The sequence below is a fragment of the Melanotaenia boesemani genome, chromosome 3, assembly GCF_017639745.1.
Source record: "Melanotaenia boesemani isolate fMelBoe1 chromosome 3, fMelBoe1.pri, whole genome shotgun sequence".
In the NCBI taxonomy this organism is placed as follows: domain Eukaryota; kingdom Metazoa; phylum Chordata; class Actinopteri; order Atheriniformes; family Melanotaeniidae; genus Melanotaenia; species Melanotaenia boesemani.
In genome coordinates this window covers 18066322-18082485 of record NC_055684.1, presented here as the reverse complement: position 1 = coordinate 18082485, position 16164 = coordinate 18066322, and the positions used below count along the sequence as shown (strand labels likewise).

The 16164-nt window shown below is 37.1% G+C and overlaps 1 protein-coding gene across 2 annotated transcripts in view; it reads right to left on the bottom strand.

Moving 5' to 3' along the window:
• Positions 1–12911, bottom strand: part of igsf21a (immunoglobin superfamily, member 21a) — a 172813-nt gene extending 159902 nt beyond the window's left edge. For both annotated transcript variants that reach the window (XM_041980672.1, XM_041980673.1), the window contains exon 1: positions 12515–12911. In XM_041980672.1, the coding sequence (XP_041836606.1) occupies positions 12515–12653 (139 nt within the window). In that variant the 5' untranslated portion in view covers positions 12654–12911. The remainder of the gene's footprint in view (positions 1–12514) is intronic.
• Between the last annotated feature and the right edge of the window lie 3253 nt (positions 12912–16164).

The following is a 16164-nucleotide window of genomic DNA, read 5'->3' as shown; positions in this document are numbered from 1 at the left end:
ACAGCTGCTCCCCGGCAATATTTTATTCCACCTTCCAGAGAGAAACGCAGTTACCCAGTAGCCGGCATGAGCCACATTTCCAACAAGACCCACATTAAAGCTGACAGTTTTATAAAGGAAGAACAAATTAGATAGTCACAATCTTTCCCTTTTACAAAAATTCAGAATGAAGGACCAATAAGCCAAAACATGAGTGTAACCACCCTTAAAGATGAAGTCACGTCATGATATTAAGCATCATTTTGGAAAAAGTATAATAATCATGTCTACAGCAGGATAGGATGCATAAGCAACCACGGTTGCTATTCTTGTCTATTTCTAGTCATGTTCAGAAGATTAATTCTCTGAACTTGCATGATAAGTTTTGCGGTCGAATCAAAGGTTTGCTGATAAATGTTATCATAAACGACAGATGTAGCAGGATGAACACAGAGACTTTTCCTATCGCAGACTGACTCTGTTTGTGAAAGTTCACAAATACCTGCTCCTGTGACTGCAGAGTGATGTCTTCATGATTTTTTTGATAGAAAATCTAGGCATGCTGTCCCTCCAGGGGGGAAAAAAAATCTTTCGGAGGCTCATATACAGGAAGTCAGCATGCATGAAAGAAAATAATCTGTTGTTGTAAGATACATAGCCCACACAATCCATCCCCACTCCCATCTGCACAACATCAACCCACCCAAAGTGACGTCAATGTGCAGATTAAAGCATCGCCCCCCTCATTTTCCCATCTCTTCATTTCTACACATCTGATTGGGACTTTTTATGAAACCTCTCTGATGCTGTAAAACTCTAAAAGCAGTGATTTGGGGAAACTCCCAGCTTATTCATAATGTCAGCGTACTGATGCCCAAAATTAGACTTAACACTATCTTCTAGTAATAATCTTTTTCCTGTTAGGTTAGCACACCTCCTTGTTTTATCTTTATTTTTTCCTACTACAACCTTGCCATACTACTGTGACACAAACACACAAGCACAGTTTCTTTTCAAGCTGAGGTCACATTAACTTTGAGTAATTTCAATTGTGTCAAGTTCTTCAAAAAAAATCCTCATTACTACAACAAAAAGGAAAACTTGAAAAAAAAAGAAAATTTTAGAAATTGAAAAATCATCCATGCATAACAGTTTTCCTTCTGAGGCTCCCTTGTAATGAACAATAGATGCAATTATAAGTGTTACGTATTATATATAAGACAGCTACAACTGTTTTTAGCAAGTAGATTACTGTTGGGACATGGTAGCAGTTTATTAGCATGTTTAAACACAATAAGTGAAATCACATTATCCACATTAGATTGTAGAAAGCAGTGAGGATAAAATTTAACAAAACTGCTGACAAATATGATCAGGAAATTAGGCTATTACACTATGCTCTTAAACTTTAAATTTCTTTTTAAAATGTTCACATACAACATTTGGCAATGCTTCATATCTCACTCTAGATTACAGGAATTAATGTTATACTTTACATGTAGATGTCACAAGAGCTGAATAAAGCTACTTTACTCCTTTCTCTTTCTCTGAAAACCACCAGCTGCTGAGGAATCAGAGTTAGTTGCTTCAAACTCCCACACAAGCCCCTGACATCAACAAGCCAGCCTACATCCAAGTATGAAGGCCCACAAGGGTGGCTGGAAATCTTACTGTGATGTGTGAACTGATTGCCCCAAGCATCTAGTTGCCTCTTTTATCACAAGCATTATCATTTGATCACTGGAAACATCGCCGCTTGAGAACATGAATGTATTTTATCCAAATGGGTAAGGAAGGTACGTTTTTCCAGTACATTTTCCTTGTATCCCTAGCCATTTTCCATGCCAGAGGGTTCTGAAGCAGCACTGAAGAAGGACAGATTTGTCATGATGGTTACCAGTTCAGCTGCATTACTTGTATTGTGGTCGACGTCCACCCTGTGGTTAACCCTTAGGGCCTGATGCTACAAGACAACAAGTCATCCTGAATGCACAACTCCATAGCTAAGGATACAAACTGTAAATAAAATATGGTAATGGTTTTTCAGTGAATGGTTCACTGCAGAAATCACATTTCAGTTCATCTGAAATGTCAAGGAGATGATTTGTTTTCACAGAAAAAGCAGATACCTGGCATGGATGCTAACTGTCAGAATATGTTATTCTCCCATGTGTGGCTTATCGCTCCATAAGATATTCTCAGTGCTGTGCGTTTGAGCCAGATGCTGTATACCTAGGCCAGCATTTCTTACAAGAACAACACCTGAACCTCAGTGATAAAAATAAAATGCACATATAGTCAGGCAGTTGAAAACTTGTAGCATAAAGACTTTTCATAGATAAGAGCATTAAAATTTTACACAAAAGTAAAGAGCACAACATGACATTCCACAAAAAAAAAACTCAAAACCAAAGTTCAACCAAAGTTTTATTGTGTAAACAGTATTTTGTTCTGCATGGTTCTCCATTATGATAATGTTACTGTATATTGCTGTTTTTTACAGTTATTAAATAATTTTATATTTAATGTATTAATAAACTGTAAAATTGTATGCTGATTTGGGACCCCAGGAAGATTAGCAACCACAGTTGTGGAAGCTAATGGGGATCCAAACAAAATAAACAAAATAAACAAAAAAAATAAACTTGTGATGATCTCTGATATTAACCAATTTTGGAGTTTTCTATTCATACTGTATTGATATTTAGGCAAAAACCTTGAAGATGCCAACACAAAGTCATGACAGATAATAAAGTAACTAAAGTTTCACAATAAAATTATTTTACTTTCCATGTGATTTTTCTCCCATGGTGCACCACATCTATTAATATCCTATTATATATTTCTCTCTTTTTGCTGAACTTATACAAATACAATCATCAAGTAGGGCTGGACGATATGGCCAAAACTTTTCTTAATTTCGGTCAATACGATATAATTCCAATATCGATATAAACAATATAAAAGCCTCAGAAAAACTGCCAAAAATGCCCACAAAAGATGCCTGTAAAACTAAAAATTATTTTGCCAAGTCTACGAAACTCCTCCAGTATAACATTTTAGAAATAAAAACTACAATAAATTAATGTTCACTTTATTTGTATTTAGCAAGGCTAAATTAGCCTTCAAACAAAGAAATTTGAGATCACCATCAAAGGTCAAATAAAGCTTTGACCTTTCTCAATATTAATATTTTTAACTTTAAACTACAACATAGGCTTATTATGTTATTCTTAAAGATTTTAACAATGGTGCTTCAACTAGGCTTAAAAATAAAAGTACTCAGAACTGCTACAATAAACAGAATAAAGGAGTGAGCAACAATTGGTGTTTCATCTTCTGACTCAGCATTCTATGAGTGGAAATGCTTCAGATGTACTGTTGCCTGATCAGCAAAACATAATAAAATAAAACTAAATTCTTCAGTCAAAATTTTCTTTGTTTTTTTTTTGTTTATGTGTGCTGTGAAGTTGATCTTTTTAACATGGGAGTCTATGGGGATTTGCTCTGTTACTATTCCGTAGTTATTCTTTGCTCTCTTATCCACTATTTCGTCTGCATTCTCTTCGCTTGTAGAAGCTTGTTGAGTCATGTTTACATTACAGACATGAGCACTCGTTTTGTAGCTTAAACTAGCAGCGTTGGAGCTTAAGCTACTAACTGCTGCTGGGCTTGGTCGGGCTCCGTGTCTGTGGTGTACGTCATCACTTACGTAGCCAATGCGTTGCGGCTCTTTCTGTTTGGCTTGAATCACTGACTGGCTCGAACGCCAATCAGTGAAACACTGTAATCATATACTGTATGTATATCGAAATATCGTAAATGTGTTCAAAACTCATATCACCGTTATGGAATACAAGTATATTGCGATATATATTGATTTTGAATTATTGTTCAGCCCTAGCATCAAGAATCAAATAATCCAGTACAACCAGCTAACACCTTTTGTAAACAGTCTTGATCTAAATAAAATATTGGTTCCATTCATTAAGAGTGCTTTCCAACTTATCCATTATTCAGTTAGTTGGCTGCTTTCCTTACTGATCTAACATAGGGCAGGTAAGGCCAGGTCAAGATATTTTGTCATATGTGGCAACAGTCATTTAAATTTTTTATTTATTTTTTTTTATTTTGAGTCATAATAATCAAAATATAAACTTCAAATATGAAGGCTTGCAGGGACTGCGTAGAGCCATGCAGACAATCTCACATCATTTAGATTTTTCAGTGAAAGCTATTTCATTTCCAACACAAGTCTTCATGCTCAAATCTGGCTGAAGCACTTCAACAAAAGCTGTCATTTCTAGGTCACCAACTTGTTTCAAGTTTTAATATGGTTCTTTTATCACAGTAAATGGGTTTTCAAGGTAAAAAACAAAACAAACAAAAAAAAATTTAAATCCAAGCCTTAAGGTGAATTTAACGAACATTAATTAAAGGTGATCATGGCGTGTACAATGAATATGGTTTGAGCAGGGTTTGCTTTCAGGAGTTTTCTTTTTTTCAGTTAGGCTTTTAGATGCAATCCTTTTAACAGTACGAGTCCCCTGAATCTGACTTCAGTCAGACTCACCATGTTTAAAAGGTTAAAGCTGTGTACTTTATTTTAAATTAATTTTTAAACTTAAATTTATGTTTTGGTTTTTTGTTTTTTTTTTAATTATCAATCAAAATCAAAAGGATTTGTTTATGACCTTGCTCTGAAGTGTGATGACAGTCCTGAAGAAGCTTCTCATTTACCACACTTTTATCTGACAGTGTTGTGTAGAGGGTGTGAAGAATTGTTCATTATTTGTGTTGTTTGTAAAGCATAATCATTTCCAAAATAATCCACATGGAAAAATCCACATTCATCTTTCTGTTATGCTCATCTTTAAGATGATTTCCACACCATGATACCAATTAATTGATCAGTTCCCTGTATTCAACTTCTTGTCCATGTATACAAAAAAGTTGTATTGGACATCTGAAGTGTACAGCATAAACAGAAATGGTAAAAGTACAGCTCCTTGATGGTGCTCCTGTGCTGATGACCACCTTCTCTGACACAACCCTTCAGTCTAACAAAATGCAGTCTCTTCATTCTATAGTCATAAATCCAGTTGGTTGTGGAGTCACCCACTTGTATTTTCTGAAGCTTCTGACATAACACTGTAGGCTGAATTCTATTGAAAACACTTGAGAACTCAAAGAACATGATCCTCATGAAGCTTCCTGATTTATCCAGAGGAGAGCGGGCTGTAAGGAAGGTATATGATGGCATCTTCAACCCCAAGCCCATTACAGTAAACAAATTCTAAAAGTCTTGAAAGGTGCTCACTTGTTTATTGAGGTGAGCCATTAGCGTAACTGCTAGCTTGGTGGGGTTTAGATCAAGTAATTCCTCCCCAAACAGGAATTACTTGATCTAAACAATAAATATGACGTCTAAATCTGTGGATAATCACTTTATGTAACTGCTGAGAGCTGCAGTATAAGGGGAAGGATGATTGTTGTTAGATTATGGCATAACCACAACCCATATTTCAGCATTTCTCTTGTCACATCTGGTGAGTGAAGACCAGCCTTCAATAGTAGTCAGTAGCACTGCACCGGAAATGTAACCTAGATTCAGTGCCTGTTTAATCTGTCAACACTGCCATGATACACCATCTGCAAGCCAACCTCCAGTGCTGCAGTAAGAGGCAAAACACTTTTCTTTTTTTACAGATGGATTTAAAATTAACTTGCATTGAAACTTGTACAGATAAACTTGTGTCAGATAGAAATGTCTATATTGTGTCACATCTTGTTAAGATGCCACACAATAATTTGAAGGAGAGCCACTAGTAGTAGTGATAACATTTCTTGTGTTTTAGACAATGCTGTTTCATTTAGTTTTTCATTATGCCAAGCATGTCATTGACCTTTGACATAGGTTACATAGTTTGTCTGTCCCATTTCTGGATGTTCACAAAATCATAAAGCCTTACATGCACCACTCTTAGAACCAACTTGCAGCTGTTTAACCTTTTAACCCAAAGCAGTTTACATCACATGTCCATTTATCCATGGTTATGCAAGAACTCCCGTTTGAAACTTTTTTCTCTTTTTTTTCCTCTCTTTTTTATTACCACACTGTTTGTAAAACATTAAAACAATATGGATTTGCATCTGAGGAAAGAAACAATTGATTGAACAAGAAATTGCCACAAAATGTGAGAAGAATGCATATTTGTAATGGAACTTTGAAACAAAGCATTGTTCTCGGTTTGAATGAATCCTGCATTTATAATATTCAATAAAGACACTTTTTAGGCTGGACTGAAAGTTAAAAAGACAAAAATAACAGAGGTCGGGTTTCTGCATTACAGATGTATTATTTTCTACTAGGAAATTATCTACAATATTAGCTGAAATACTAAGCCAACTCTTCTTTCCTTAGAAAAAATTTCCAAAAACCATCAGTTTGGTATATTTTCATTTCATTTTCTGAACAGTGTAATGTGTAGTTTTTATCTCTTAAATAAATTTCTAAGGCTCTGTGACTCAAGTGCCCTAAAAGGCACTTCAAACCAGACACTAATACTACTATGTGTCAGCCTATAAGAACCCATTTTATTCGATTATTATATTTTTCCCCATTTACAGACTGCATAATCCCAAATAGCAGTATTGAGAGGAACAACCCATCTATGTGAGCTGATACCCAGATGAATTACGCTGCTTGTCCAATTAAATTCTGTTGAGTAATAATTCCTATCTAACAATAAATTGTAAGAACAAAAAAAAGTGACTTACAAATCACTTACAAAATTACAAGTAAACAGCTCTCCAATGAGAAGCAGCCAAAGTCTTTCCTCTGCTCCAGTGTTACAGGGAGAACATCATGCATATTGCAGGAACGTGCACAGTTAAACAAGTTGAATCTACCGTCATTGTAGTCATTTCTGAGCTGCATTACAGCTTAAAATAGATCCAATATTTTTGTAGGTTTTATTAACATCGACATGTTAAGTGAGACCTGGGGCCTCGTGTAAATGCTTTGTACACATCACAATGTTTCATACACCATGATTCACACAAAAGTTAGGAAGTAAAAAGAAAACAAAAAAACATGCAAAGCAGGTTGAGAAGCTCCGCCCACCTGTCTTCAAAATGCTTCATGTTTGTGCAGGCTATTTTATCTTTCCTCCACCTCTGATTCAACCACATTAGTTTCATATTCTGTTAAACTATTCTTATTTTTTTAAGTTTCTGGTGTGTTTCTCTTTTATTTGGGCTAAAGGCCATGCCATTTATTTATTGTTGTTTGCATATTTATTAATGGGAGGAGAAAAGGCAGTCCAAGTGGCACCTGGAGCTGTGCTCAATTCCAAGTCGGTTGGGAAGTATCACAGAAAGATGTGCAGGAACAAGAGTACACACAGATTCTGAATCTGGATAATTTGGAGCATACATATTTTCCTGCTTTAGGTCGTATGCCATCTTTCATTATGAAAGCTACACAACCCTTGCCCCTGAACTTCAAGAATATTTATTGGGACTCCACTAAATGAAACAGTCTTCATCAGGACATTTAAAAAGTCTAAGTTTTTTCTATCATGAGCGTTTTCATTACATTTAAGTCATTTATGGAAAATTTGTCCATGATGAGGTTTGAAAATGCGACAGGAGTTCACTGTTGCATGTAGCTGTCGGATAATGTTTAAATAATTTTGGCATCTTGTGTCATATTCCCACAGTAATACTCTAATGGTTAGGTTCATCAAGTCATGATTTAGCAGAGCTGATTTTAAGGTTGACAAGATTTACATCCAGATTAATAAGCCTGTATGTAAGTTACGTGTACAGAACTAACGCTGAGGACTCAAAACAGGACTAACTATTATATAGGCTAGGATATCGTGTCAACCCTCCCTGGAAATGAATTTGACTTCCTGCCAGCAATGCAGATTAAGCACTGACACTGATCGTACAGTGACCGAACTGCCCTTATCAGAAGGTCTGGCACCCCATACTTCCAAAGCACTTCCCACAGAACTCCCCAAGAGACATGATCAAACGCCTTCTTCAAGTACACGAAGGACAAGTAGACTGGTTGGGTAAACGTATCCTCCAGGACTCTGCTGAGTGCAGAAATCTTTTGATATATATAGAAATTAAAACTAAAAATGTGTATGAAGAAAAAAGAAGAGGAATTAATTAAGTCTTTCTTTAATTAAAAGTTTGTAAATGAAGAGCATTTCCATTAATACATTTTTTTTTTGTCTGAATGTGCCAACTTGTTAACACAAGGGGAACTCCAACTCATATCTAGGGATGTGAATCCCCACCACTGAGGCCGATTTGATACACATCGCATTACACTGCCAGCGATACGATAGATTAACGATACAGTGAAGCCCCTTGCCGATAAGATGAGATACTGTTGTTCAAAATGCTGTTCTAAATCATGCCTACTATGTTTTGGATCATAATGCAGAATTCATATATCATCATCTCACCAATTGTCTGCATGGTAAAGATTTCTGTCATAAAACCACCAGATGACTGAAGTTAAACAGCCAACACTGATGAAGAAACTCTGATAAAACTGATCATTTCATATCACTTCATATCACTAAAGTGTTTGTGCACCAGTGATAAAAGTCCTACCGCAGCATCACTCAAAGTAAACACCTGTTGATAAAATATGTCATTGGCTGTTTGTTTTACAAGTTTTTCTTCTTTTTTTTTTCTTTTTTTTACAATAGATGATCACTTTAGTTGTAATAGTCAGTTCAATTTTTCATAAAATGTGTGCCCCCATTTTCCTGGTCAGTGCTCCTGCATGGCCCCTCATAATAACTTTTCTAGACCCACTCATTTTTTCCATCTTGCTTCTTCACGTCCCGCTGTATAATGATGGGGGGGGTCACTACTCCGGCTTCCTCCCACCATCCAAAGACATGCATGCCAGGTTTATTGGTCACTCTAGATTCTCCCTAGGAGTGAGTGAGTGTGAGTGGTTCTTTGTCTCTCTGTGTTGATGGACTGACGACCTGACCAGGGTGTACCCTGGCTCTCGCCTGTTAATTGCTGGGATAGACTCCAGCTTCCCCACGACCCCTAATTGGATAAAGCGGTAGAGAAAATGGATGAATGAATGAAAATAACTGTTACGGCCGCCTGCCTGCCAGCCTACAGAAAGGACGTGACTGCAGCATGCCCTGATGATTGACAGCAAGTGCCTCCCCGGGGGCCGCCCTCCTTCCATCGGGATGGACTATCTACTTCCTGGATTCCAATTGGTCGACCAATGACGATGCCCGTGCGCCTATTAAACCTCATCACCCACTTCATTCGGGGCAGCTTTGGACAGCGGGACACAGCTTGCCAGACTGGAAGTGTTACTGAGCCTGTTGTCTGTGGAAGTTACCCTGTCTGGGTTTGTCATGCTAAAACTTTGGTTAATTGGTAAAGTGTTTGTGTTTGGGTTTGACGTCTCTCTTTTCCCTGCTTGAGGTGAAGTCTCTTTTGTTTGTTTTAGAGCTTTGATATCGCCTTAGAGTGTGTTACCCGTTTTTGGGACATTTTCTGTTTATTTGTTTGAGTAGTTGTTAACCCTTTCATTGGGACACTTTCTGTTAATTTGGTTAGAGTATTTACTACCCGTTTATGGGACACTTTTTTTTGTTCATTAATTTGAGTTATCTGTTATTATTGTTTTGTGGTTTCAGTCAACACCGGATTGGTCGTGTTTGTACTCCAACCCATTTGTGTGTTTTAAATAAATTGTATCTTTTATTTGAGATCCAGTCTTCGACTCACTTACTACCCCTAGTACAATGAGGACGTAACAATAACACATGGCCCATCCACAAGCAGTCCTTAGTGTTTTCTGTCAGTAATTATTACCTCCGCAAATGCTGAGGTCATGTATATGGCCGCGTTGGTTTGTCTGTCTGTTAGCAACATTACTCAAAATGTTATGGACATATTTTGACATTTTTAAGGAAATCTGACTAATGGAATAAGGAACAAGCGATTAGATTTTAGGGGTGATCCGGACCACTGCCTGGATCCAGGAAATGTTTTAAAGTATTCTTGACTTTAGGAAGATATGGATAATTTGCCGTTACAGCTTCTAACTAAAGAAAATGTCCACAATCATTGGTTAAAATAAATAAATAATTACAATAGTTTGGTGGACATCTGTGCTCTGTGAGTGCTTCTAGTTATACAATGTTTTACAAAACACTGCAAAACCTACGTGCACACAATGTCTCCTCTTCACCTGTTGTCTAACTTCTGTCCATGTTTGCTGTTTACTAACTGTAGTTGTGTCACCTGGCTAGCGTATGTTTTAATAACAAAACGGCAAGATGGTAATGCATTCAAAACACCTCAAAAACATGGCTGCAGAGGAGATAAACAATGTAAAAATTGATGTACCTGAGTTTTACCCATGCAGACACGCTAAGAAAGATGCACTGTGCTCTGTGATTGCACTCTTAAAACCAATTTTATTTAATTTATTTAGTTAGTTAGTTTTTTTTAGCTCCTTAAAGAGACTGACTAAATGTAATGGTTACAACATTTTATGAATCAAAGCTTCCTTCTTTGAAAGGCAGATGTAAAAACCAACCATTTTTGGAATCAGAAAGTCAGACAGGAATTAAATGTCCTCTTAATTACCTTATATTTCTATTCTTTGTTTTGAAATTACTTAGAAATCTATCCTCATGGAGAAACACACAGTAGCTAAATATTTGCCTTCTCTTGTAACAGTATAACTGCAACATGACCAACAGTTAAATAAACAGCCTGAGCTAGCTGTGCTACTGGCTAAGTAGCACAGCTAGCTCATAGTCAGGCCATTAAACAGTGACCTGAGCCAAATATCTAAAATGAAGAATACATATGACAAGATGAAACTAAATTAATTCTAAAACAAAATACTGCAAGAGAAAGCTTTTTTTTTTTTCTTATGTGCACATCTTATACACAAGGCAACCCAAACCGCTGCACGTAAGCTGTACTAATTCCCAAAATTTTCCAAACATGACTTGATGGGAAAATTAAAAATGCATAACATTTTCATACATCTAAGAGCAGAGTCATTGCCAGCACCCCATCTGAAACTCACCCTAGACAGGTCTTTAATTTTTTTAAAACACAAGCTAATAAAAAAGTAATGTTCTGACATCAATCAAATATGCTAACAATTCTGACATCTCATGTTTAAGACTGTAGACAAAGAATTTAAAAGTGAAATCTTGAGTCCATCCACTATAATAATAATCTAGTCAATTGAAACAGACATTACAAATCAACTTTCCATTGTTTTTTTGCATATTATCTATGTCATCAACACTTGTATTACAGGGTAGCGTCAATCATCTGACATGACATAATGATTTCCTATGGGTCAGCAAAGGTCACTTGAAAACAGCACAATCCTCGCCTACAGCATAGGTTAACAGGTTAGTTTGTATGTAAGAGACTTTTGTGATGTTGTAGAAAGGAATGAACTCTCCTCTTAAGTCCTCCAAACATCACAGCTCACAGTAAACTGTGTGTGAGCTCTAGCAGAATGAGCAGCACTTGTTTTCTCGAAAGGGAACCTTGTTAATGCCGTCTTTTAATGAAAGCTCTTAATGACCACCATGGAGGAAGAAAAGTGTTCCTGCCAAACGCCTTAAAAAATCTAGTGTGAACAAGCAATACCATAAGTGTAGTGGAATAAATCCGTGCCATAATTTGAAGAGGCTTAACGTGCCTTACTCTAAACTGCAGTTCATCCTCCATCCCATCACAATGAACCCCAAAATAAGAAATGACAGCACTTGAGAACACGGCTTTTCTTATTCTTTACAGTATAACTTGTGTGCATTGGTTAAAAAACAAGTGTGTGGTTTTCTGAAAAAAATGGAAAATGTTGCGTTTTCATCTTCTATCCAACTACCCCAAGGGAAGATAAAAACACGCCAGACTGATGCCACCGCTCAGACCGCGCTGAGAGCAGAAATCCGCCCAAAAAAAAGCAGCGCTTTAATGTTTTTCCAGGCAATAACTTTAATATCTGTTGAGCACAGTCGCTGTCTGAGGTGGAAAAAAAGACCCGATCTCTGAGTGCGCGTGAGCATTTGTAGCCACAGTTGTGCGGTGCTCAGAAGTAGGTGCTGTCACGCGTGCTGATCATGATAGTCAGTGCAGATGTATTAAGACTTAATACACAACTAGGCCTACTGCTACCGCTTTTCATGCATTTTCTTGGGCACGTCGGCATCACGCGTGCTGCAGTCTGAACTGATTTTGAACATTATTCATTTATTTCGCCCTTCCACGACTTGTTTGTCGCGATGAGGGGAAAGTTGGCATGAGGCATGCGTGGCACCGATCGCCTTCACCCGACTGTCCTGTTCATGGCCAGTTAGTAGACCTGTTTTACTGTCACACATGAATCCAGCTACTCGTTGGTAGTTTAGCGTTTGTTGGACCCCACGCAAAGATGGGAGGACTGTGAGAGGTTCACATACCGTGAAAAATGACATGACAGGGTCAGACTTACCGACGGCTAAATCCAGTAGATCTGCGCACAGGAGCAAGCACAATGAGAAGACGGTCATCTTTCCCTTTTTTCGAAATAAATCCCAAACTCCATCTGCGTTTACATGCTCCCCGGGTTTCGGCTGCGTAATCCCCACCATTCCAGAGGTATGCGATTGAAAGCTGTCCCCAAACTATTCATGATGCAGCTCAAGTCTTAAGTGAAGAAATCGGAGAAGTTGACAATGAATGCGGCATTCAGAGCGGCGAAAATCGAGCATTAGATCAAAATTATTCACTGGAAGCGTTTACAGAACAAGCTGAGTGATTTTCTTTCCTTCTCTCCTCACAGTTTAAACAATAGGGAGCTGCACTGAGCCGCGAAGCGATAGGCTCTGGAAAAAACAGAGGTTTGGATGAAAATGTGTTTCTCTCTCTCTCTCTCTCTCTCTCTCTCTGCCTCTCTCCTCCCGCCCTCCAGACAGACGCACAGTCTTTCCTGATCACTCGCTCTTTTATTTCACAGTTTCCCTCAATCCTACCCTGGATTCAGACCCCTCTAATTCTGCCCATTAAGTCGATTTATTTCATTGGATTTCTTTTTTCTTGATAAAAAAAAAGGCCAAACTATCTATATCCTTATATGTCCATTTTCTACAGTCAATCTATAAAATCATTTAGATAAGATCAGTTATCATAAAAATGATTGCTTTGTTACCTGAATTTGGAGACCCGCGTTTTTTTTTTTTTTTGTTTTTTTTAAGGTACTCTTTTATGCAAATATGGCGATTTAACTGCTTGGATTTGTATGTTTGTCCATGTCCTAAAAATCAAAGCAATCAATAACATTAAATATATCTTACTGACATAATGTTGAAGCCAGTAAAACTTTATTGGACTAGTCGTATTTAGGGGTATTTGTTTAATGGACCAGATGAGGTTGCTTAGGGTTAATTCTCCACTTTAAATTGGCTGCAATTATTTCTCATTAAAGAGCATCTATTATGCAAACAGCAAGAGTAGGCTAAGATTTCACTTGAATTTACCATTCCTGTTTAGTAAAATGATAGAGTTCTCAATTGGAGTTGCAGCAACCAAACTGTGCCTTTGTATCCTGTGATGTGAAGATCATATTATATACTTATCTTTCAACATTGAAAAAAGGAAACAGATGGAGAATCTCACATGCATGAAGGGAATTTCCTCTTTAACTGCCTGTCACACTCGTCAAATTACATTGCACGCACTTGCATTTTAGAAGCAGTCATCTATAATAAAGCATTTGTACCATCAAAGAAAAAAACTTCTAATTTAATTTCTTTAAGTCAGGTTAAGGGTAAAGTTCTGGCTAACTGACTGTATAAAAATGATGGTAGTTGTGTGATAGGGTGAAAAGGGATAGTTTTAGTGATGGTTATCTGGAAACATCTCATAATGTTTCAATTGTACTTGAAGTAGAATCCCACAAAAACATCCACATTTTTGCCATGACAAAGATTTGCTTAGTTTTTGTTGTTTTCTTCCTTTTTTATATACTATATTTTCTTGTTCCTTGTATTTTTTTGAGAAGCACTTTCTGATTTTTATCTTTATAAGTGCTATATAAATAAAGAAAGGCCAGCTTGCTGCTCTATTGTACACTGAAACAATGTTAGTACCATCATAAGCCTTTTGTCAAATGGTCCAAATGGTTGAAATGGTTTGTGTCAACATCCACCCAACCAGTTAATTCAGGACAACAGCCAACTGCATGCAAGATTCATTCTCCAAAAATATTAATTCTGTTAAATAAAGCCACCAGTTTCCCATTTTCTGCTAAGCTAACTCAATATATCAACACCATATACTTTTATTGATTTGTGCAGCACTGAACCAGGAAGACCTTTATTAATACACAAAGTCCCTGAAAGCTGTTTCCAGAGAGTTGGTTGGACATCCACTCCTTTTTAAACCCTTGCCATGGAGTGTAACAGCATAAAACTAAATAATGATTTAAGCCAGTAATTCTGCATAGGGTAGTAACTTAAATAGAAAAAGGTGCTTTCAGCATATGAACACAAACGTCTAACTATGTAAAATGCAGTGCCAGTGGTTCTCCCAGAATGTTGCAACTCACTTGACAGAGTAGAGGATCCTTCCTTGGTTAAGCTCTGCACTACTAATGCACTATCACAGATCTCTAGAGGGCTGTGTCAACAACAATTTATTAGGGTAACAGAGCTGAACATGTAGTTGTCCAAATAGCATCTAACCCACTAAGAAGACTGTGTCTTGTGAAAGTCCACATCCAGTCCTCATGAGCTTACTTTCCCTCTAGTGCCAGAGGCACAAATAACTAAGTCTTTAACTGTTCTTCAGATTTTTATTTAAAATCTAAGGAACCGAGAAGAAGAATCCTGGAGAGACCCAATTCTATCTTCTCCTATTCTTCTTCTCTTTGCAGGTACTATTAAGAACTTTTTTACTTTCAATGCCTTTGCTGTGATGCCTGAATCATCCACAACTTGTGAACACATACAGTGTTGGTGACTGCCACTAGACTTCAGAGAAGGCATACACTACATGGTCACTTTATTTAGTTTATTTATTGCATGTAACACATTGTAAATGGTAACTAAAGCCATTATTCCCACCTGGATTAAGATTCCAATGTTCAGTTTTCATTGTCAGTTACTGTCAGGTACCCAAATAAAGTAAGAGATCTCATTACTGTTTTGCAAACCCCATTTACAAAAATGAGGAGGAATTATACTGGAAACCGACTTCAATATATATAAAATAGATGTGAAATTATTACAGATTTCTTGTACATTTTTGTTAAAGTGTAATAGTGTGGCCCCGGGAAAGTGAGTTATTTTATAAACAGAATGTCGGCCCTTTACTCATGCAGACTGTGTGGACATTAGTTTTCTTAGCAGCACCTTGTCTAATTTCATTCTTTTATGTAGATAAAGTTCAATCTAAGTTCAGCCAACCTAAAGTGGGGAACCTTTAAACTCAATGGCCTAGTGGCTGTCCCCATTATGAGCTAAATAAGAATATTCAGGGGATTCTTGAAAACATATTTAAAAGTTAAATGAATGGAGTGTGATTGCAGAGCCAAAGTATTTGTTTATTATAGATTTTAAGTGCATCCATGGGTTATTGATTTTAGATTGTATTTGAAGATCACATGGATGATTAAAAAACAACATTTTTCCAGGAGAAACTTAAATAAGCAAGCTCCCTCACCTCTTGAGAGACCCCTGTATAGGGGGCAGCATGAGAATGAGTACAGAAGATCTTTGCACATGCTAGCCAGCACCTATCCTACCATGTTGCATGCCAAAATCACAGGGAGAAACTCAGCTGAATAACACTACCAAGCATTGCCATCCAAACAAAACACAATTCAAACCCAAAGAAATTATATGAGCATGTAACAAAAACATGAGAACAGCATTGTCCACTTTCTTGCTTTGCTACTTAAAGCCATCCACACAGACAATTTGAAAACAGAGACTCTGTTGATTAAAAAGATGTTCGTCTCATCTCTGTGAGACAAATGTTCTGAGAGCTGGCACCCAAAGAGTAGCAAAAAATATGAAATAATATTCTAAAGCATGTGTTGTTTTGTAGTAAAAAGTTTCCCTCCACCTTGAAAACACACTGCCAAAGTATTCTCCTGTGACT